The 23,788-nt window shown below is 34.1% G+C and overlaps 1 protein-coding gene across 14 annotated transcripts in view; it reads left to right on the forward strand.

Moving 5' to 3' along the window:
- Positions 1 to 13: 13 nt before the first annotated feature.
- The window catches only part of LOC129910807 (arginine-glutamic acid dipeptide repeats protein), a 32,578-nt gene continuing 8,803 nt past the window's right edge, over positions 14 to 23,788 (forward strand). For 6 of the 14 annotated variants that reach the window (XM_055988364.1, XM_055988366.1, XM_055988363.1 and 3 more), the window contains exons 1-11: positions 14 to 961; positions 10,546 to 10,680; positions 13,415 to 13,571; positions 13,748 to 13,824; positions 16,031 to 20,417; positions 20,483 to 20,606; positions 20,675 to 20,819; positions 20,880 to 21,037; positions 21,345 to 21,407; positions 21,982 to 22,101; positions 23,395 to 23,515. In XM_055988364.1, the coding sequence (XP_055844339.1) occupies positions 10,618 to 10,680; positions 13,415 to 13,571; positions 13,748 to 13,824; positions 16,031 to 20,417; positions 20,483 to 20,606; positions 20,675 to 20,819; positions 20,880 to 21,037; positions 21,345 to 21,407; positions 21,982 to 22,101; positions 23,395 to 23,515 (5,415 nt within the window). In that variant the 5' untranslated portion in view covers positions 14 to 961; positions 10,546 to 10,617. The remainder of the gene's footprint in view (positions 962 to 10,545; positions 10,681 to 13,414; positions 13,572 to 13,747; positions 13,825 to 16,030; positions 20,418 to 20,482; positions 20,607 to 20,674; positions 20,820 to 20,879; positions 21,038 to 21,344; positions 21,408 to 21,981; positions 22,102 to 23,394; positions 23,516 to 23,788) is intronic. The other 8 variants (XM_055988369.1, XM_055988374.1, XM_055988372.1 and 5 more) reach the window with 6 other exon arrangements.

Raw genomic sequence — 23,788 nt, forward strand, 5'->3', positions numbered from 1 at the left:
ACTTCACATCAATTCGTTTAGCGTTTCGTCCAAAATTCAAAATGGTTGCCTGTTTTGTTAATAGTTCTGTGTGAGAAAACTTTTTTTTCCTTCTTCCATAAATAAAATTGCATAAAATATTCCCCTTTTGCAAAATAAAACTATGTCCAAAAACATTAACAAATCAATTTCCCAAATTCAAAGTGCAACAAAGTGCAAAGTGTTAATATAATCAATTTAAGTGCCAAAACTCGAAAAGTGTTCCATCTGGAAAAAATTTACAAAAAAAAAAAAAAAGAGTATCAATTAAAACACACATACAGCTCGAGTCTTCTCTACGAGAAAAGAAAGAAAGAAAAGAAAAAAAAAACCCAACAAAAGAAAAATATAAATGAAATAAAATGATTAAGAAATATTTTGTTTATTGTAAAAAAACCAAAAGAATTTGTTAAATATTTTTTTCATTTCAATGTAAAATTTTGTGAATAAAAAAAAATAAAAAAAAAAAAACAAAAAAAAAAGAATTATTTCCTTGTGGATAAAGGAACTACGCCACTACCACCATCATCATCATCAAAAGCAGCACCACCACAAGGATAAGAAGAAAGAGAGGAGTCTCGGCCGCCCCCTTTTTTGTGCGCCTATCAAACAAATCAATCATCGCCTTTTCATCATCGTCATCTTCAATCGTTTCGTCTTGCTCTTTCTTGCGCGTTCTTTCGTTGACTTGTCGTCGTTGTCACGTTCACACGTCGTCCGTCGCCCTCTTCCTTTTTTTTTCTTCCTCTTTTTTTTTTGTTGTATTTAATTTTCTTCGTTTTTTATTTTTTTTTTGTTTTAACAATTTGCAAGGAAGCGCATTTCAACAAACTTCCTTTTGTGTTTTGTATTTCCACCATCTTCCCCCCTCTCCCTCCCTCTCACACTATTGTTTGTTCGTTTTTTCAAGCATTCAGCGGACTACTTAACAAAAAGATTAATGGTAATTTGCTTTATTTTATATTTTTTTTTATTTTCTCTCTCTCTCTCTCTCTCTCTCTTTATTTAGCAATATAAATTCTATTTTTATAAAAAGAAATGTTTATGAATAAAATGAATGTGTGTAGTTGAAAACAATAAAAATTTAATTAAAGGAGATGAGAAGAGCACTTGTTTTGCCCCATGCTAATATATTGTGATTTTGTTTTTAACTTTTTGGTCAAAATGACGAAGTAAGGTAGATGAATTAGGGGAAGGGAACAAAACATGTTAATCGGTGTTAATTTATCTGAAAAAAATTCAAACAAACTTAATAATAAATAGTACCTACCTAATCTACTCGGTATCGTAACAGTGTTGCGAATCGAGAGACAGATAAAGCCTAGCCAATAACAATATAAACAAATTTTCCGCCGCCGTCATCGATGTTAAGTCAGTCGGTTTGTTTAAACTGACGGACAGAAGATCGACGGCGGGCGGCTGTAGAAACTAGAAAGCAAAATCATTGCACTTATCTTTCAAGTGTGTGCTAGAATATAATTAAAAAAAAAAACACACACCATACAAAAATGGGAATCAGTTTTTATTGTTGTCGAAGCAACGACGACGCACGGTGTGGGTCGGTTGGTGTAAGGCAGAGGCACATCAGGCTTCAAGGGGTGGGTTATAGATGGAGAGTTGGCTGGCTGCTGAGTCGGTCGTTCTCGGTGTAGTCATCGCGCAAATCATGCTTCTGCAAGGTACACTTGTAGTACACTAATCCTAACCACCACCATTTATATTTAACAAACAACAACAACTAGAAGCAGTCAATTAAATAATTTTATGATGAATGTCTTAATTTTTTACTCAAATTAAATTACTTTTTTTTTTTTTTTAATAATTTTGTACCTAATTGTTTAAGTAAATTTGTAATGTTTGCTACTGAAAATGAGATAAGTCGTCATGTGGGGGTAGGGAGAAGGTTAATGTGGGTCTTTTGAGGAAATACAAGGTTTATAATCAGGTTTAGGGACTTCAAGACACATACCTAATATACACATAGTCCAAAAAGTCTCCGTACAGCTACAATTTTTTCCTTAAAATACTGAATTTATGATATCGAAATTTTTTTGTAAAGTACCTGGAATGATAGAGAGTATATCAAAAAATAAATGTTTAACAAAATTATACCATTTTTGTTTAAAAAAAAATTAAAATAACAAAAATTCTTAGTACAAAAAGGGAAAACAAGGAACAAAAAAGTCTCCGTACAGTTTATTTTTTTGACTAGTTTGTGTTGAAAAAAAACTAAATAAAAGTCACTTTACTTAAGGAAAAAATAAATTTATGACTAGTAGGACTTCCTCTGATCTTGACCACTTCCTGCAATCTGTTTCTAATCGAATGGACAAGCTTGGCGTTCTTATCTGGAGAAATTTTGTTCCATTCGTCAAGTAGGATCGTTTTGCGGTCTTTTTTTGTTGGCTATTGTATGCTGACGAACCTTTTTTTACTACGTTAACCCATAGGTGCTCAATAAGATTCAGGTCTGGAATGTTTAACGTTCGTATTAACATTGCACAGCAATAATTTCTTTACTAATTTGCCCGTATTTGTGGGAATATTGTTTTCTTCGAACGTAAATTGCTTTCGAGACCCAATTTTTGGACACTTTCCTAAGAATTTTCAAGCTTCCAAATCAATACTTGGTATTTTCTATTAAAAAACAATATTTCCAACGCCGGAAAAGGCCATACACCCTCACACTATTACATTGTAGCCGCCGCCGTGCTTTAGAGTAGGTATCAAATTTTAAGGATTCAGAGCAGTTTTGGACACTCAACACACCATACGGCGTCCATCTGAACCGAGGATGTTGTATTTACTTTCGTCAGTAAGTATAAACTAGTTGCAGAACGAATTTTCTGGTACTTTACAAAAAATTTCGATATCTTAAATTCAATATTTTAAGGAAAAAATTTAAAAAATTGTAGCTGTATGGAGCCTTTTTGGATTATGTGTATATGTATGTACTACAGCTCCAACTTAGATAATCTTGCAATATGTACTAACTCTTAGAGCGGAATTCATAGTCGTTACTTGAGTTAAGATTTTTCTCAACTCCAGTACGTTGAGAAATATTTCAAGCAATCGCTCAAGGGAATTGAAAATAGGGCTGTCACTTGAGTAAAGAAAAATCTTGTATTGAGGAAAACTTTTTCTCAAATTTGAAAATTTGACTGATTTGAATTAACTGTCATAAAAAAAAAAACATTTTTTTTAATAATTCCTTTGTCAAGAGAGAACAAATTTTAATTGTGGTATAGAAAAAACAAACCCGGCGAACCCCACATGTTTAGCCGTAGTGTTAAGCAGTAAAGTGGGAGAGCTGTGATCCCATTCGAGATCATGACTGTCGTCGATAATGGAGAAGAAGAAGAAAAAATACAAAAAATCAAACGGTCGCAATGACACTTGCGTTTTAATGTCAAGCGTTTCCTCAATAAAAAAAATTCCCCTCAGACGTTCACTTGAGAAAAATTTCGACTCCAGTGATAACAACTATGAATAAGGATTTGCTTGAGCGAATGCTTAAGATATTTCTTAACTTGAGTGACGACTATGAATTCCGCCCTTAGACACATTTGCTGAAACGAAACTTAAATATTTAAGTATAACATTATTGATTATTCCCTAGTTTTTCCTCTGCTTAAATTGTCACATAAGGTTTAATGTAGAACTTAGAGCCGTTTGCTGAATCCAAACTTAAGCATTTAAGTTAAACATAAATGTGACAGTTTACGCAGAGGAAAAAGTATCTAGAGAATAAGATTTTAAGTGCAACATAAATTACACTGGTCGCCAACGAAAATAGAGCTGGAACCAAACCCTACTTTTCTAAAGGATTTTTGTGTGCTGAGTCCGAATTCAAACTCATAATTTCAAACGAAAATAATGATAAGTGTAGCTCAAAAACTAGACGTGATAGAATAATCTGTAAACAGTTTTGAACTCAGCACACTAAAGTCAATTAAAAACACCTAACAAAGTTCTTGCCTCCTAATTTATTTTGTATTTAAGTTTTGATTCAGTAAATGGCTCTTATATCTTTTAAGTTTCGTTTCAGCAAACAGCTCTTAAAATAATTTCAATGAGAAAAAGCAGGTTCATTTTTGAAGTGAAAACTTCTTTAGTATCGTAGTGATTTAAAACAAGATGAAACGAAAAAGCGACAAGAAAAATCAATTGATTATAACTTTTTTGTTTTAATAGATAGATAAATCAAAGTTATAGGTACTGTAGATAGGTAATACAATAAACTATATGTGTACAATTGATTTAATATTCCAGATCCTGAGATAACGTTGAAAGGATGTTCTTTTTCTAAACACGTTATATCTATTGATCTAGATTGCATACAAATTTGATTTAACTTTAATACGCATGATTATAATATACTTAACATTTCATTTGATATATTAGGTACACATAACGGAACGTGCTCTACAAGTTACACAATCTTAAATTGAAAAACTTGAAAAATACCTCAAAACACCTGTGAAGATCTGTTGCCGATAACCAGCCACAGTGTAGGAAGTACCGTAATATCAGTTTGAAATTTCAACGTGGTTGGCTTTAAAAAATTGTAACTTTTTGAAGTTATTTTCTAGATGTCATACAAATATGATTAAAGCTTAGGTAAATAATAAGCACATATTTGGCACGTTTAGGAAATATTCTGAACGGAAATTTGAGTAAATTGACTAAATTAGTTTGAATATGATGCCATTGTCAAATTTCGAAATTTATTTAAAAATTTTACCGGTCGCATGTGTAAGACACCAAATTTCACTTAGGTAACTGTAATGAATAAATAAAATTAATTAATAATAAAATACACAAATAAACTTAATTTTGCTAAATTAATTCTTTAATTAAAAACAATCTGCTGTCATGTTGACAAAAAGAAAAACTTTCCTAAATTTTTAGGGAAAATTTTCTTGCCTAACTTTCCAGTCAGCTTTATAATAAAATTACCTTAATTGGAAGGATTTTTTTTTACAGCTGACCTATCAGAGACCGAGAAATTACCTAAATGTTTAGTCCCTAACGTTTCTGAACCTGCCCAATATAAAATTATTTAATTAATTCCTCCTTTTATTTTAGGTTGTCATATAAATAATCGACTTCAAGGTGATAAAAGAAAAAAAGATTAATTTTTTTCGATTTTTTTTTTTTTTTAAGAAAAATGATTTTTTAAGGTTTCACTTCTAACAAGTGTGAATTGCACACATGATTTTTTTTTTTTCAATTATGTACCTGCAAAAAGTGAAAATCGAATCGATGGCTGGCTCTACGATAAACCCAGATATGAATCATATCTAACATAGTTGGGGACCTGCTATAGGGAAAGATTAGAACACAATCTACTTTTTCAGAGACTCAATAGCCTGAAATCTGGTCTGATCTGGGAAGCAAGTCGAAAAAATGTTAAAGAGCATAAACAAAAAAAAAAAAAAAAAAAAAAAAAACAATATTTATGCTCTAAAAACTGAAATTAGGATAATTTTTTGTTTTTTTTTTTTAAGAATAAAAAAGAACAATTATCTTAATTTCAGTTTTTAAAGCATAAATATTGCTCTGCAGTAGACAAAGCACTTGAAGCATTATTAACTGCGGAAAAAAGCAAATGTCACAAAATTTTTTAATGTTAAATTTTACGAATAGATAGGTAGTAGACAACTTCTTTCAATCTTGTAAAATATGAAGCCCAACTTGTTTGTTTTGACACATTTTTTTCAGTTTTATGAGAAGTATTTAGCATGCTTTCGTATTTTCCAACTGTGCTGCTGCACACCTGCACCGATCTTCGAAATGGTTGTGTAGAAGCTTCACTTCAAGACAACTTGATTTTTCTTATATTTCAATTCCTTACAAATGCTGACGTTATTACCGCAGTAGGTAATAAGTTGAAATCTAAGAGGAGGTTCAGTTTGTGACAAGAGATGCAAATGCACCCTTATGCATCCATAAATAACATCGTGGTTCCAACGTCCTTTATACTTTTAAATATCAATTAATTTGGAACGAAAAGAAGTGTTTCCTACTTTATCTATGAATGTCGAATTTTTAACAGAACTTCTTCTTTCTATTAAGGTTATTAAATTCAAGCTCGGCATTTAAAAATCTATAACACTGCCTCAGGTGGTATTTCAATTCAAATTTGAAATGGGAATGAAGAAAAAACATGGTCGCGAAAAATAAAAGCACCCTAATCTACATATACATTATAGGTACGGTGACCATCCGTCCCGGTTTACCCGGGACTGTCCCGTATTTCTACAGCTTATCCCGGGTTTTTATTTAAGAAACCCGGGACGTATAAGTGTCCCGTATTTTGTAATTTGTCCCGTGATTGTCCCGTATTTGGACATTCTCTGATTTTTGTATTCAATATTTTAAATACTTTGTACGGAAAACAAGAAAACAGTGGCTGGAAATTAAAATTAAATACGCTGCTGAAGCAAAACGAAAATTTTCGTTCAAAAAACTTTTGCTGCAAGACAAATTACTTGGACAAATAAATGGGAGTGACAATGATCGTAATCGTGTGCCGTAATTCGACCCCAGGTTAAATGTTTTCGAATAAAGAACAACATATGGAAGAGTAAAGAACCCAGATTAGTTTCAAAACTTTTAAGTAAATGTTGAAAGTTGTGTTAAAGATCAATTTCAAAATCATTTAAAATAAAATTAAAATGTTAAAAAACAGCTCTCCTGATTTTGATTAAATAAAATGTTTTCTTAGAAGTTATTAACAGACATTATTATAAAACCATTTTTTGATTTCTGATTTCGACTTAAATGATTTCAACAAAAAAGCTCCCATAAAATCGTTTAGGAAATCTTGATATCAAAATAATTAAAAAAATTATGAAAACTCATTTAAAAAAATTAAATTTTTATTGAAAAATCAATATTTTCAAAACGATCCAACGAATTTTTTATCTGTCCCGTGTTTCGCTTTCAAAAATATGGTCACCGTAATTATAGGTATCGATTTTGGTACTCAAAGTATACAAAAACATATTTTACAAAACAATTTTGGTAAAAAAGAACACTAAATAAAACAATTTTTCGTTATAAATTTTTTTTATTTTAGTTTTCTTCTGATTAATTAACCAAAATCTTAAATTAAGAATGGTTATCAATGGTTTTTTAATATTATCCGTAACCTATATAAATTGAATTTCTGAGATTGTTCTAGTTGAAATTCTCAATTTCAAAATATCATCCTAACATTGATTTGAAATGATTCATTGACCTTTATAGTAATGACTTGGTCAATATCAAACTTAATTTCCTTCCACTTAGCATTCATTTCAAGTCGTTTTTATCTACAGTATATAATTACTGCGAAATCAAAAAACCACAAACCAAAGCAGAAAGAAATATTTTATTTATTTATTTATTTTTTTTTTTTTTTGTTTCTTAAAAGAAAATTAACTTAATTTAATCACACACACACATGACTTACTCATGTTGGATTTTTTTTTATCAATAAATTCGCCGAAGTTATAAGCATACGTGCTTTGATCGTTAAATGAACAACAACAACAAAAAAAAAAAAAACAAAAATTCTAGTAATGTTAACTTTTCTGTTCCTGTTTTCAAGAGAAAGAAATAACAACAACAAAAAGTAATTCATAAAATCAAATAGATTACTCGTTTTTATTAGGCCAATAAACATTTATGAGTCCCCACTACAAGACGGAACCTATATTTCTAACGTTCCACTCCACCACCACCCCTCATAAATTGTGTGTGTATACTTTAGCAGTCAATAAATTAATAATAGAAATAATAATAAAAGCAGCACAAAGTGCTTTAATTACAATTAAATTGATGGACATATCAGACTCAAGCCCTTTTCTCTCTCGTAAAGCACTTTTAAATTGTAGCATTAGCTACTTGTGATTCTTCGTCGATCGGGTCTGTCTGTGTGTTGGCTTCTATTTGAGGGTGGCATATCACAATATAGGGGAAGTAATAATTATTCACCCCGAGCGTAACGATGTCATGTCATAACACTAATATCACCAATTCCATTTAACATTTCATTTCTCTTTCCCTTCCCAGTTCTGTTCTGTTTGGTTCTTTCATTTTCATGTTCGATTAAATAGGAATATTTTTTCTTCACTTCTATTTATAAACCAATTTCGAGTGAAATGAAACTAATAAAGTTTCTAACACCAGCTGAAATGAGCTAAAAGCAATAAAATTGTATATTAGAGTCGAAGCGTTTTGAAAATAAATACAATTTAAATCTATTAATTTTATGTGTGTGGAGGGATTGGATTTGGTTTTTTGTTAGTTTGCTGTCAAAAGATTATTCATTAAAATGAGATCTTAAAGTTAAAGCTAGTTCATGACTTTGTTTGGTAAAGACAAATTGGAAATAGATATGAAATTATAGAGTGGATACCTAAAAGGATTCGAATTATTATTGTTTTTTTTATAATTCTATTATCTATTCTCGAATTTATTTCGAAAATTTATTATAAATTCAACAGATTTTTACTGTACTCAAAAATTCTATTCGTGTTTAAGTAATCTTATCAATTTTTTGAAGCATTTGTTTGCAAAAAAAAAAAGATTACTGCTTGCACCTTTTCGCATTATGAATTCTTTGGACTTTAAGTGCCTTTATGTATTAAAATGCAATGCAGGGTGCAAAACAGGGGATGTTTTTTTTGTTTGTTCTTTACCATGTCCAGTGGCAAGTATTGTGGAAGATCTTTGTAGTTAAAAAACTATTGAACAATGAATTTCAATCAAATAGAGAAAACAAAATGAAAAAGATAATAAACACACATGTTTAATCCGGTGGTAATTGCCAAAACGAGGGATCAATATTCATTTATATTTTCCCCCTTAGTATATAACATTTTGATCTTGCTATTTCGAGTTGGAGAAGAATGGAATTTTTTTTTATTATTTTTGAGTGGATCGTTAGTTTGAAATTAACTTGAAAAGAACTGAAGTATGTAGGAAGAATTCACATACAATCATGTACTTCATTCTTGATGCTTAAATTTTACAACTTTTTTAATAAGACCTCTTCAATGGAAGAGTGTTTGAGTACAATTTATAATAATTAAAAAAAAAAGAATAGTTTAAGAGCACAACAAATATAAAAAAGATTTGTTTATTTATTGGAAGCAGATTGATAAAGTGCAAGGTTCAATTTTTACCTAGTTTTTATTCATCGTTATGCGCGTATGTACATTTTATACACAATGCGCCTTTTTTTTGCCGTTCCAAGAAAAATAAACATTTTTTTCTCACCTTACATAATCCCTGCTAATGAATCGTCTCAGAATCCTTTTCTCTTACTTTAATTGACTTCAACAATAAAGTAGAGACATTGGTGGGATATAAATCCGTAATTTTTCTATTGATTTGGTTGAATTTTTCGCAAACAAAACCCGAAAAATTTGCTATCGAATTGCTAAAAACCTCATTTAGAACTCCCTTGAGAGCTGATCATAAAATTGATTACCAAGAAGTTTCCCGAAAAACTAAATAAACTTAACGAAAATATTCACAGACAAAAACGGTAAGGGAAAAGACACATACGGTCTTCTCCATTACCGTCTTTAATTGTGAATAACTTGAGAACAATTGGTTGAGTTTTCGTAAAAACTTCTTTGACACCAACTTTATGATGAGCTCTAACGACTCACCAAATTTCCAGAAAACAGATTGCTTTTTCATACAAGTAAACTGGATAACAAGCGTAAATATTTCCTCTCCGTTACTTTGGAATGGCCGATCCACTCCTTGTTTATAGGGATTTGAACTCCAGAGGTCAGTCCCGCTCACTTAAAGCCGTTGCTTGGCTATTCCGGTGTATATTAATGTCAAATTTTGTGGACAGCTTCTTGCTAATTTATCGTAAGCGTTAAAAAAATCTTGAATTACTGACAATATTTATTATATAGGTAATTTTTGCAATACTGAGAACGAATATGAAATCATTTTGTTCTTTTCTTTATTTAATCAAAAATTTCTCAAGAAAAATTTCTTTGTGGATTCGATAGTCCACAAAAAACCGCTCCAGCTAGTTAGTCAATTGCCTTCTCAAACAAAAGTCCTTCCTTCGTTTGATTTAAAATCAAATACGATACGACTCGAATTTCGAATTAACCTGATTTTTTGGTCATCACCTATAGCTTTGTGCAAAATACAACTTAGAGCTGTTTGCTGAAACGAAACTTAATGATTTAAGTTCTACATAAAACCTTATATGAAACTTTACGCAGAGAAAAAAGTAAAGAATAAGATTTTATGTTCTACTTAAATATTTAAAATTAGTTTCAGCAAATACCTAAGTCTTAGTGATTAAAATGATCCTCAGTTGATAGAAAAAATGATTGAGGTCGGGGCAATATACCTTTACTTAGGCAGGTCAACATTATTCTTGCAACTACACCAACTTCGAAATTGCTTTATTTTTTTAATAACTCCTAATATAATATTTTTTTTTTAAATAATGCTGTCTTGCAATAAAATCTTACCGTAATTTTATTTTTTTCTTTACAGAACATAATTTTGAAATCAAGAAAGGGCAATAAAAGGCTTAACACTGGACGTGAAAAGTGTTTTTAAAGGGTAATGGCGGCCTCCACTCAAGGAGAAATACGAGTGGGTCCCGGCCACCAGGTAATCGATGTCTATGTACGTACATAACTCACAAAATTCACGGTAACAAATTCTGATTCAAATTCAAAATTTTTCCCTTCAATTTAATTTTCAATTTTTTTTTTTTTTTTTCAACTAAAAAATATCTATTTGTTAGAAAAATAAATATAATTTGAAAATGATGCTTAAAATATATTTGCTGTTTGCGCATTATATAAAACTAAACATCTGCAGTCTAAATTAACATGAAAAAAAAACATAACTTAGTTTATCTGATACTATTAAAAAATCTTAAAATTCAGATCAGTATGTATTAGATAAATTTAAGATTTCAATAAATAAAATACATATTGTATTTGTGATTTTAAAGATGTTTAAACATCTTAATGTAGATTGCAGAAGTTCTTAGATTTCTTAAAGTAACTTTTTTTATGTTTCCCTAATTTGGTTTAATTTGAAAACAATTGGCTTTTTAATTAATTGCAATTATAGAACAATTTTGTGATAATGTTACAAATGCATTCAGGTTGAATCATGCATAGTATTTTTTTTTTTTAATTATTATTTTTTTTGTAAATAATATTAACAAATATAAAGTAGGTTATTATTTAGTATTTTTGGTTTTGTTTGTTAGAAGCGCTTCTTTTGAATGCAGGCAGTTAAATCGTTTAGTCTATTTAATATTGTTAAATTATTTAAATTAACAAAATATATTTCAATAACTTAATTAATAAGTTTATCAAATATATTAACAACAGTATTACATCTAACACAATGAAAGTATTAAATTTTGTTTTTATGCAATACGATTAGATAACATTTTTATTTTTCGTTTAGTGGCTTAGAACTCGAACCACTTAATGATTGTAGGGTGAAAATAACCACAGTATTGATTTGCTCCCAGTTAGGTAAATCTCCTAACTTTTAGACCAAAATGATGATTCGCTATAGCCTGCTATAGCACACAAGTTTTCATACAGGTTAAACCAATAATTTGTTAATAATCAAATTGAAGTAAAACACATTTGGTGCATTCCATTGTCACGTACAGACAAATCGGCCGAACTTATATTTTATTGGGGTAAAAGTGTTAATATTTCAAGAAATCTATAAAACATAGTGCTTTGTTATCTAAAGAACTACTCTAAGTCTTTATCTATGGTTCCTTCGGGTTTAGATAGAAATTATTTCATAAAACATCTGTGCATTCGATGACTGTACCATTTGTGACTTCGATTAACACTTGAATATACCGATGAGAATTGGAAGTGACACTTAATTTTTCCTACTTGTCGAAGAAGAGTAGACATCAATAGACCAAGAAAATGAAATGGGTTTTCCACAGTTACACAGTTGTTTGTAAACGTATTGATTATGCAGTTTCGTTGATTGGCTTATTGCGGTCCTTTTCTGATGGAACATACAATCGATTTAAAATAGGTCTTTTTAGTCTGTATTTTAAGCTGCTATTACTTATCCATCTGGCAGCCTTAGAACGAGATTTCTGAAGGTTGTAGCTGGATAGGCAAGTGTTGGTTTTTGGTCTGCTGAAACAAAAAGATCCGAATTGTTTGTGCTGATCCGAATTCTGATAGCGATCGAAAAGCCCATTGATGTTAGTTTTATCTCTCTTATGAGACATAGAAAGAGTTGACCCATAAGTTGGCGATAAATTATGTACTTACTTAAGTTGGCGCTCACAGTTTTTCTCTTCCTCTTCTACGTTGACCATCAATGTTGGATTTGAAAACTCGACGGGCTGGTGAGTCGGTATTAATTTTTCATATGCTTCACATGACCCAGCCAACTTTCAGCTTTCTGACCAGCTCGATGTCGCTGCAAAGCCCATAAGCTAGTGGATGTAAAAATAAATTGGGGTGTGTACTTATACAAACAAATTCTTGTAACGAAAAATGGTTCCTTTTGTTAGTTGTTCCTGTATATTTCATTGGCAACAAAGTAAATTTTATTCAATTCCGCAACTACAGTGCGGTTTCAGATTTGTTTTAGGCTCAGAGTCTTGTTAAGAATTTCATCTATCTGCTTTAAAAAAAAATATATCACGACAACGACTGACACGTCCTTGTGATAAATATATGGAACCGTTTTCTTACATTTTTGGAAAATATTTATTAATGTCACATTATTATGTTTAACATAACGCCAAAACATTACTGATTTACAATTTTTCGTATGTTTCCATACTTGCAATAAAGCTGCTGAATTTCTATGGACTCATTGTCGTTAAAACGCTATTAACCCTCAAATGCAAATTAAATTATCCATTTTGCAGTTATTGAAGTTGTAAAGAGTACATAATTAGATTAAATTAAATTTTAGCTTTTACATCTGTTTACTTTTGTCGATGATCTTTTTTCCACTTTTATTTGATTTAAAGCAGAAAATTTATTTTAACCCAGAAAATATAAATTCTAGTAAACAAAACGATTTATTATTATTATTATTAATCCCAGCATGCATGATTCACTGAGATTTCACTGCCTCAATGTAAATAGGCAATTAAAAAATAAACCTCCTACACTCATTAATCATTCATCATGCATTATTTTATAAGAAAATGAGAAAAAAAAAATACCATTGTGTATAATGTATATTATGTACTTAAACGGTAAAAATGTTAAAAAAAAAAAAAACAATATTTAATTCCAACATCCAATCCAAAAAGAAATATCAAAACTAATCAATTGCTATTTTATAATAATAATTAATAAACCAAAAAAAAAACGCTCTTGTGATGGGATGAACACAGGCAAAACTGCCCGATTATAATCCAATTTCAAGTTTTCCCGTTGATAAAGAAATCGATGAGCGTGAATTAGAAGAACCACGATGGAGTCCTGGAATAGTTGCCGATGGAGATTTAATAATGTTTGTACGTGCAGCACGTTCCATGGCAGCATTTCAAGGTAAAAAACAAAAACATGATAAAGTATATACTTTAGTTGTATAAGTTACAAAAAATCATTGTTTTATGACATGTGACTACTACATTTACTATATCTATATACATGTAGAAATCTTGTATTAATTTATTAAAATGTAAATTTTGTATTAATTAATATTATCTGTTGTTCGTTCACAGGCATGTGTGATGGAGGTTTAGAAGATGGTTGTTTAGCAGCAAGTCGTGATGATACTACAATAAATGCACTTGACGTTGTAAGTACTCTATTGCTACATTATAAATTTTATTATTATGCTACACTGTGAGATGATAAAAATTTAGTAGACACATCATAACAAATAACCATGCAAAGTTGATTAAATTATAAGACTTGAATGTGTTATAAACAGTAGTCAATTATTTTAATTTGGGGGATAGTAAACCTTTGTCTACAAAGCGTTTGTTCGCTATTCTTTAGTTAATATGGAGCGTTTCAATTAAAGTATAGAAGTGAATTTTTCTTCGTTGCTAAACGAAGGCAACACTGAGGGATTTATAGTTTATTTTAATACATTTTTCATTTTACGTCATATGCTCTTATAAATAAATTCAACATAAAGTTAGTTGAGAATAAGCAAAAGCTAAGGATTGATAAGGTAGTAAGAAGTGAATTATCCATTTATTGATTCGTTGTTTTGATACATTTGGTAATCTTCTTCTATTTATATGGTGCTGTAATGATCACGATGGCGAGGCTATCATAACTCTCCCACATATGTATGTGCTTCACACTAATGATTCGCCTGTGGATTTCACCTGGTTGACCTCACAAATCAGTGGCAAGTCTCCCGGTTTTGTATTGCCCCATTGGCCATCTCAATGCTAGTGTTTTTGCATTTGAGGTTAAGGCCTACCTTTTTTATTTCGCGGTCCTTAATACATTTGTTAATAAATTAAATAATATTGAAACTAACTTATTAGGGTAGCGCTAACAATTTAGTGTGTAAACGGAAAAATTTTACTATACTTTGCTAAACTTTTTTTTAAAAGCTTTGCCAAAATGGTTAAGTTGGCAAAATTTTTTACTTTTTGTCTGAAATCACTTTTTGTGGTTATGGGACAAGTGCTAGTTCTTAACTTATTCAAAATAGATTTTATAAATATTTCTTTCCTATTTTTGACAAAACAATTCCATCTTTCAAAAAGGTGTTCATTTTGTATGGTCTGAGTTTACCCTTAGGATAGAAACTAAACGTTTTCTCATAGTACAATAACAGCAGAACATACAGGAAGCAATTTTATATGCACAAAATTGAAATCTTGACCTAGTAGTCACTGATGTTGAATTAGGAGTTGAGCACAGTTATTACTTCAGCTACGGATTATCTTATTGAGATTCCTCCAAAGTCATACGACAGAAGCGAACAAGTTGCGGCAAGCCTTCGTAAAGTTGCCCTGTTTTTGCGCTAAAAAAGGTGGCTTTAAAATCGACAAAGAGGTGATGTGTATCGATTTGATATTCTTGGTTTATTTCTTGTCGATGGAAGATTTTCACGATTTAAAGCAAACTTATAAAAGCCGATCAGATGTTGGTAAAAATGTGGGGAACTTCGAATGGCCACTTGGCAGTGCTTTTCACAAATTCTCTGCATTTGGCGCGCTTACCGAGATAAGGAAAAACTCTTAAATTATATTTATGCTTAAGTCTCCGATTTACTGGCGAAGCCATATTTTATATTTTGAGTTTTTCAGAAGTATTTTAAAGAGATTTTTTCCTAAATTAAGATGCAATTTTTTGTGACAATAATGCTTTGCTCATGATCAGTACCCATGGAAAAAAGTCAAGGTGGTTCATATGGCTTGAACGCTCAACAGAGTACTGATTTTCTCTGTAACCAATTATAAAATCTGTGAGAATATTTTTTGCGTAATCTTATGATCCCAATATATTCACAATAAGTAAAGCAAAAAAATAATTTCGCCAGGAGATTCATAAACGAGATTTTTCTTTAACTTTTCAAGCTATCCAACGCTCATTTTTCTGTGGAGCGGAAACATAACTGTTAACGAAACGAAACTGGGTGTCTTTATTTTGAAATGTCTTTTTAATTAAAGTCTTTAGCTCGGAAATGAACTTTGAAAGTGTTTTTTTCTAACTTAATTTTTATCTGAAGCTCTTCCATTTTTTGCTCTGAAAACAAGAGATTATACAATTTGTGATTCCTTGAAGCAAGATGTTATTAGTTTCTAAGATTCGGCAAAGCAGTAATTCTGAATCAGCTCTCAGTCAGATTTCCTATGAGATCCTATTGCACAATGGAAGTGATCTTTTTTTTTATATTTTCAAACAGCACAACTGCTTAGAATTCAAAAATATAATATAGATCTTGATTTAGCCTAAAAATTTCTTACAACAAACTTATTCCCCACAACAAAAAGAAAAACTAAAACAAATGCTTTTTTCTTTGATTTTCTTTTTAGTTACATGATTCCGGTTATGATACAGGAACCGCCCTACAAGCTCTAGTTAAGTGTCCAGTTTCCAAAGGAATTGATAAAAAATGGACAGAAGATGAAACAAAAAAATTTATAAAAGGTCTAAGACAATTTGGCAAGAATTTCTTTCGTATTCACAAAGATCTATTACCGCACAAAGAAACCCCCGAGCTTGTTGAATTCTACTATTTGTGGAAAAAGACTCCAGGCGCTAATAATAATCGACCACATCGTCGTCGGCGACAATCATCGTTGCGCCGTAATCGTGTAACACGTGCCAGTAACGCACCACCAACGAAAAAAGAGGACACACCCGAACCTCAAGTACCAATTGAACCAATTCCCGTAGCTAAAGAAGAGAACAGCTCATTGACCGAAGACGAAGCCAGTGAATGTGATAGTGATTCAAGCTTAACCAACAAAAGGGATGAATCACCATCTAGAATGAGGACACGTAATAAACCACAACAAAACAATAATAAGGAACAAGTGGCAAATGGTAAGAGACCGAAACGAGGTGGAACCGAAACGCCAGAAGTTACCGATACAAACAGTCCCAAAACACCAACCAAAACGGAGAGCAATAATAAACGCAAGCAGGCGAAACAGGATACGCCTAACAAGAAGAAGAGGTCCGATACGGACGGAGACATCACCGATGATAGTAAGGAGAAGAGAAAGAGATCGGACAGTCCGGTGGAGAGCATGAATTCGGACAGTCGTCCCGATTCGGTGCTGGATGAGGGTGAAAATACAAATGATACACCTGATCCACCGCAGTTGGCTATTGCTCCGCCCAAAGAAGTCGAAGATAAAGTGGTGGACGAAAAGGTTATCGTTCCTGTTGTTGTTGAACATCAAGCTGTGAAAGTTGAAAAAGAACTGGAACAGGACGAAGAAACCAACCAGCAAGCACCGATTGTTGTAGTTCAGCAGCCACAACAGTTATCGCCAGAGAAACAGTGTCCTGATGAAATCGAGAAAATGCCACAACCGCCGATAGTTAATGATCAGTTAAATGAGAACGATGTGTCACAGGAAATACCGGTGCAGCTTCCTGCTGTTATTCCACCTCCAGAAGAGATGGTTAATAATGGTGGCTATGTTCCCAAGGAACAGGAAATGCTCTCTAAGATCGCCAACATGAAGCAGGAGACGAATATTGCCCTGCAACCGGCTGTTATCGGAGTGGTACCACCACCAACTCAGCCCGTACTAGCACCAGTAGTAGTACCACCTCAACCACCAATGGAGTTTTCAGCTAAAGAAGTGTACATTAAAAAAGAACCACTGGACGATTCGTCTTCAATGGATGCAACATGTAATCAAAATAGCAATGAACCACAAGACCTGAAGGTCAAAATTGAGGTCAAGAGCGAGGAACCCAAGCCAAATGTAAATATTTCCCCAGCTGGCATGTCTGTTGGACTGCCACCTCCGTCAGCGCTCAATCCTCAAGCGTGTGTCAACGAGATGCCAGAGCATAAATACGACACTCAACAGCCACCACCTCCATTCGATGGTCACATCAAGTTTAACAATCCCAGCAGCGAAATGAAATATCCTGGAGATATTGAAATGAAGTACAACGATCAAATCAAGTACAACCCAGCAGGCGAGGTTGTTGCGAAATTCCCTCATGAAATGAAATATCCACCGCCATGTGAACCGATGAAATATGGACAGGAGTTGCCAGGCAAATACGAATTAAAATACGGTATGGAGCATGGCGGCTTGCCACCAAAGTCATTCAATGAACCTATCAAAATCCCAGATCTCAAGGCATATCAGCAGCAGCAACAACATCAACCCCATCAACCGCCGCCTTCACAGGAGAACCAACAGATGAAGTATCCTCCATTAGGTAGCGGTGATTCCAATCAACAACAGCAGAACCCCGTTGCAATGCCAAAACCACACTATCAGGCTGACATTCATTCTTTGTCCCGCTCGCCTTACGATTCGAGCATAATGCTTAAATATGGCGATCCAATGGGTGCTAAATATGGTCTGGGACCACCACCTGGACACCAACAGCCGCAGGATTTGAAATACCCTCCACCGGATGGTGCACTCAAATCGGCCTACCATGGGGAAAATCTTATCAAAAGTAGTCCGTTTGGTGATCCTCAAGGTGTTGTCAATAAGTATCCGCCTTCAGAAAGTCCCATTGACGCTTCGTCTCGGTCTACACCCGGTCAGGATAGTCAGGGAAGTAATAGCAATTCGCAGCAGTCACAACAGTTTCATTCACCACATCCCTCACCCCATATGCCTTCAGCTGTGCCCGCGGGCATGCACCCACAGAACTTGGTTTCGCAGCAACATCCTGGTATGCCACCGAACTCGTTGCATCATCCAACACCCACACACCCAGGAATGCTCAGTTCGCTGGCTTCACAACAGCAACAATTGCAGCATCAGCATCAACTTCAACAACAGCAGCTTCAACAACAACATCAACAACAACAGCAACAACAACAACAACAGCAAGCACAACAAGTGCAGCAGCAACAACAACAGCAACAGCAGCAACAACAACAGCAGCAGCAACAACAACAACAGCAACAACAACAACAACAGCAGCAACAACAACAGCAGTCACAAAATTCCAACTCGTCGAATATACAAACTTCATCTTCATCAAGTATGTTAATGCCACCATCATCGGGTCCAAACATACTAATGCCACCAAGTTCGTTGCAACATATGCAACCTGGTGGGCCAAGTCATTTGCCGCCACTGCATAGACCACACCAAGATATTCCACAATCTCTTCATCATCCTGGTATTCCTCTCTCCCTACAAGGACATGGTGGGCATGGAATTCCACCTCCTCCACAAAGTCATCATCCTTCATCCATGCAACAGCAATCGCCAGCTGGACAACAACAAGGAGTACGAACGCCATCACCTGCTCAACAACGCCCCATGGAGTCTCAAAATAATTCAAACTCCCAAAACAGCAATAGCCGGGAACAGCAAATGCAACAGCAGCCTCCTCATCGAACATCACCTCTTCCGGGACTATCGAATCCACAGGGAATGCTTGGTCACCCAATGCCGCTTCACCCTCACATGCACATGCAAGGTCACCCAGTGCACCATGCAGCCCATATGATGGGTGGGCCTGGAATGGGCGGTGCAGGAGGACCTGGTGCTCCTCTGTCTCTGATCGGAACAGCGATGAGCGGACTAAACGACTCCGGAATTAGTAGACGTACCCCACCTGTAGGTGGAATTCCTTCGTCGGTGTCATCCGCTTCCTCTGTACAAACCACAACAACGGTGCCATCATCTGCATTTAGCCGAGCAAGTCCCAGCGTCCAAAACAGTTCAGGACCATCTCAAGGACCTCCACAAATGCACATAAACTCCTCTTCTGGTTCTTCCTCTCATCGACCGTCATCTCCAGCATCTAGTGGAGGCAGCATAAGCCGCCAATCTCCTCTCCACCCAGTGCCACAGAGTCCTCTAGGTCATCACCCCTCTGCATCGGCTCTTTCAGCTGCCGCAGCTGCAGTGGCTGAACGCGATCGTCATGCTTTGCTACGTCAACAATCACCGCATATGACTCCCCCACCGGTGTCTAGTGCATCAGCATTAATGGCCAGTCCTCTTAGTAAAATGTACGGCCCTCAGGCTCAACGGGGTTTGGGAACTTCACCACCTCCCCATTTGCGTCCTGGTGCATCACCGCCCGTGATACGACATCCGCAGATGCCACTTCCTCTTCCCTTAATCGGACCTGGAGCGGCAATGCCCCAAATGGGAGTGCATCCAGGTCAGGCGCCATACCCCCATCACCTGCTGCACCCTTCAATGTTCTACTCGCACCATCACAATCCTTTCAACTCACCTTACCCATACCATCCGTATGGTCCTGGCTTCCCAACGGCGTACATGAAACCTCCTCCGCCGGCGGGACCACTCGATCCAGCGGCGGTTATGGCTCACCATCAGGGCATACCACCACAATCGACAGCAACCCGTCCCGAAGAGAGCTCACACTCGTCGGCGATGGATAAGCAAAACATGCAAAATATGCAGCACAAAATCAAACCACCCACACCAAAGACGCCACAAGGTAGCAACAGTGGCAATAGCGCTAGTTCAACTCCAACCGGTGTTGGAGGACCAGTCGGACCAGGTGGACCCGGCTCAGGTGGAGGAGGCGGAGGTGGAGGTGGTGGTGGTCCACCACCACAATCTCAGTATCCTGGTTCTCATCCCGCTTATCCACCACAGCAACATCCAGCGTTCCAAGAGAACTCTCCAACGCTCGTCAAGCCTACAAGTCACATGGACGCGTTGCGTGCACATGCGCACTCGGCGAGTAGTAATTTAGGCAGCCATCATTCAACTGAACCTTGTAAGTTGATTATAATGAATTTATAATAAATATGTGGATCTAAATGAATTTTTACATCTTTTCAGTACCAATCGATATTGAACCAGATCCAGAGCCAGAAATTCCAAGTCCTACGCACAACATTCCTCGTGGACCTAGTCCCGAGGCTAAACCTGATGACACCGAATGCCATCGATCACAATCTGCAATGTAAGTCTGAATAAACAAATCATACCCTGCATCATCTTTTAAACGTCATGATGATTTCTTTTTTATAGATTTGTAAGGCACATTGACAGAGGAGACTACAACTCCTGCACAAGAACTGATTTGATATTCAAACCAGTTGCTGACTCGAAATTGGCACGCAAACGAGAAGAACGTGACCGAAAGATTGCCGAAAAGGAAAGAGAACGAAGACAGGTAAGACAAACCAAAACTCAACTCATTGGTGACGATCTTAAAAACTAGATTTCTTTTCAGCAACAACAACAGCAGCAACAACAACAGCAACAGCAGGCCCAGGCTGCCCAACAAGCTGCTCAACAGGCCAAACTTAAAGCTGAATTGAAACCTCCCTACGCTGATACACCTGCCCTTCGACAGCTTTCCGAGTATGCAAGGCCACATGTTGCATTCAGGTTTGTCAATTGCTTTTAATTCAATATGATAGATATCCCACCCCCCTTTTCCTCACCTCTGTTCTGTTTCTTGTTACACAAATACACCACTCTACAGCTTTTCTTTCTATTGGCATTCAAAATTTTAAAAAAAAATATTAATCAATTTCCAAAAGGAACAGAATTTCGAAAAAAAATATATCTAAAAAAAATCTCCATTTGAAAACCAACAAGAAAAACCTTTTCCCAATTTTACTACTAAAAATTCTATTCTTTGAAACTATTTAAAAATAAATTTTTGAAAATCTTATTTTTAAATATTTCACAGCCCTGTTGAACCGATGGTAGCACCATATCATCACCCAATGGGGCCAATGTATAGTAGAGAGAGGTACAGTTAATATTTAATTATTAAACAAAAAAAAAGTTTTTTTTAAGTGAAGAACAAAAAAAAAACACGGTTCACTCAATGAGAAACACCTCCCAAAGCAAAACTAGTCTTCTTTTTTCCGCTTGCATAGTTTTTCCCTCTCCACATACAAGCATAATATTTTCTTTTTTTATTTATTTCCTTTCCCTACCTCAATGCACCATCATTTTTGGCTTTAATGTCTTTTTTTTATTATTTTTATTTTTTACTTATCATGGGCAACATTTACAAAAAAAATTCACCGCATGCTTCTTCTTTTAGGCAAAAGTTCCAATTTCTTTCTCTAACAAAAACATTTTACATAAAAAATTCTTGCTTTTTTTTATTCATGCTTATTAAAAGTAGATGCGCATGTTCATCATCATTTTAACAGAAAAAAAAAAAAAAAATAGAAACATAAAACACATAAACATATAACTTTTTTGCCAGAAGACGCTCTACTCGCCAACTCTAGCTCGCTCGCTCGCTCTCATCTCTCATTATTTCCAAATTTTATTTTCAAAGTATTTTGATCAGAGAAAAACACTAATTGAAGACAAAATTACTTCTTTTTCGGTAATTACAGGGAACTTGAAGACCTGAAGAACGCACAAGCAGCTGCTGCTGCAAGCCAATCACGATTGGATCCACACTGGATGGAATACTATAGGATGAGGTAAGATATTTCATCTATTATATTTCCTTTTTTCCAAAAAAAAAAAGATTTAGAACGATTGAGGAAGTAGGTATATAATGCTTTATTAAAAAGAGCTTCCCTAACAACTCCTTCGAGGATTGGATAAAACGCTAGCAGAATTACTTTCAAGATAACAATATAAATATTGATAACACTGGTCAACAAAATTGCAACTTTTTTTTGTTTCATGAAATTTCTTAACTCTTATTTACTAATTTTTCATCGCTGATTTCAAATCTGCCCTCAGTTTTTTTTTTCTAGAACCTCTAGTTTGGGTGATACAGATACTAGGGAAATTCTTAAAAAGTAGAAAATAATCAATTATTGAGGTTTTATAACGGGAATATCTTCAAAACACAGGCTAATTTCTGATTCGAGTTCAGCACACACAAAATGATAGGAAAATTCTGATTTCGGATTCGAGTTAAAAACAATCATTGTTATTTTGTTCCTTAAATTAAACCACTGTAAGCTTAAGACCAACGTAACTTAAAAACTACCAAAAAATCTATAATTAAGATTTTATAACGGAAATATCTCAAAAATACGAGCTGATAGAAAAATTCTGATTTTGGATTCGAGTTCAGCACACCCAAAACCTGTAGAAAACTATTTGTTCCTGAAGCAAAATCACTGTAAGCTTGGGAAATACTTAAAAAGTAGCATAAAATCGATTATTAAGATTTTATAACAGGAATATCTCGAAAACTAGAGGTGATAGAAAATTTTTGACTTCGGATTCAAGTTCAGCAACCCGAAAACCTTCGAAAAAGTTTATGAAACTTAATCAAACAAAACCCTTGTTGCCCAGTGAATTAAATTTATATTTTGTATTAAAAATAAATTTGTTGGATCAAAACTAGAATAGCGTTTTAGAAAAGTTTATTTTTCGCAAAACTTATTCAAGCCAATAGTATATCGATCAAAGAAGTTTTTTCCAAAAACCTTTAGTATCGATAACTCTTTTTGAATCTTTTTTCTGTTTTTCACAAAATTAAAATTTTCTGCAGGGGAAAAATTTGTCTGATCATCGTTTTTAATTTGTTCTTAACTTCTGATAGCTCTTTTTCAAGCAATGAAATACGGATTTTGATTTGAATTAATTTAATTATATTTTTATCCTCTTTCTTGATAAATATTTAATTTCTTCGGAATTCGTCATGAAACGTGTAATCTAAATAGATTTCAGATAAAATATGTTCAATCTACAAACAAAAAATATTGATTGCATTTTTAAAAACTTGTTGAATTTTTTTTTTTTTTAATTTACAGAGGAATGCATCCTTCGCAATTCCCACTATATGCGAATCCCGCTGCAATATCACAAATGGAAAGGGAACGCCTCGGAATACCACCACCACATCACGTTAGCATGGATCCAAACGAGCACATGGTAAGACCAAAACGTTCATCAACAAATTCTATTCCTTTCGGGAGGAGTGTGAACGACCTCAACAATTTTTTATAAATAAATAGTCTTAACTTATCAATCGTATTTGGAAAATCAAAATTGCGAAATAACCCATTATAACACCCAAAAAAAAACCTCTTTCTGTCCTATAATTTTTTTTTTCGTTTGTTTACTGCTTGTGTTGTTTCACATTAAAAATAAAAACATTCTACACTCAATCGCCACCAAAAACACACAAAACCCACACATTTATTT

Source organism: Episyrphus balteatus, chromosome 2 (assembly GCF_945859705.1).
Source record: "Episyrphus balteatus chromosome 2, idEpiBalt1.1, whole genome shotgun sequence".
Classification (NCBI taxonomy): domain Eukaryota; kingdom Metazoa; phylum Arthropoda; class Insecta; order Diptera; family Syrphidae; genus Episyrphus; species Episyrphus balteatus.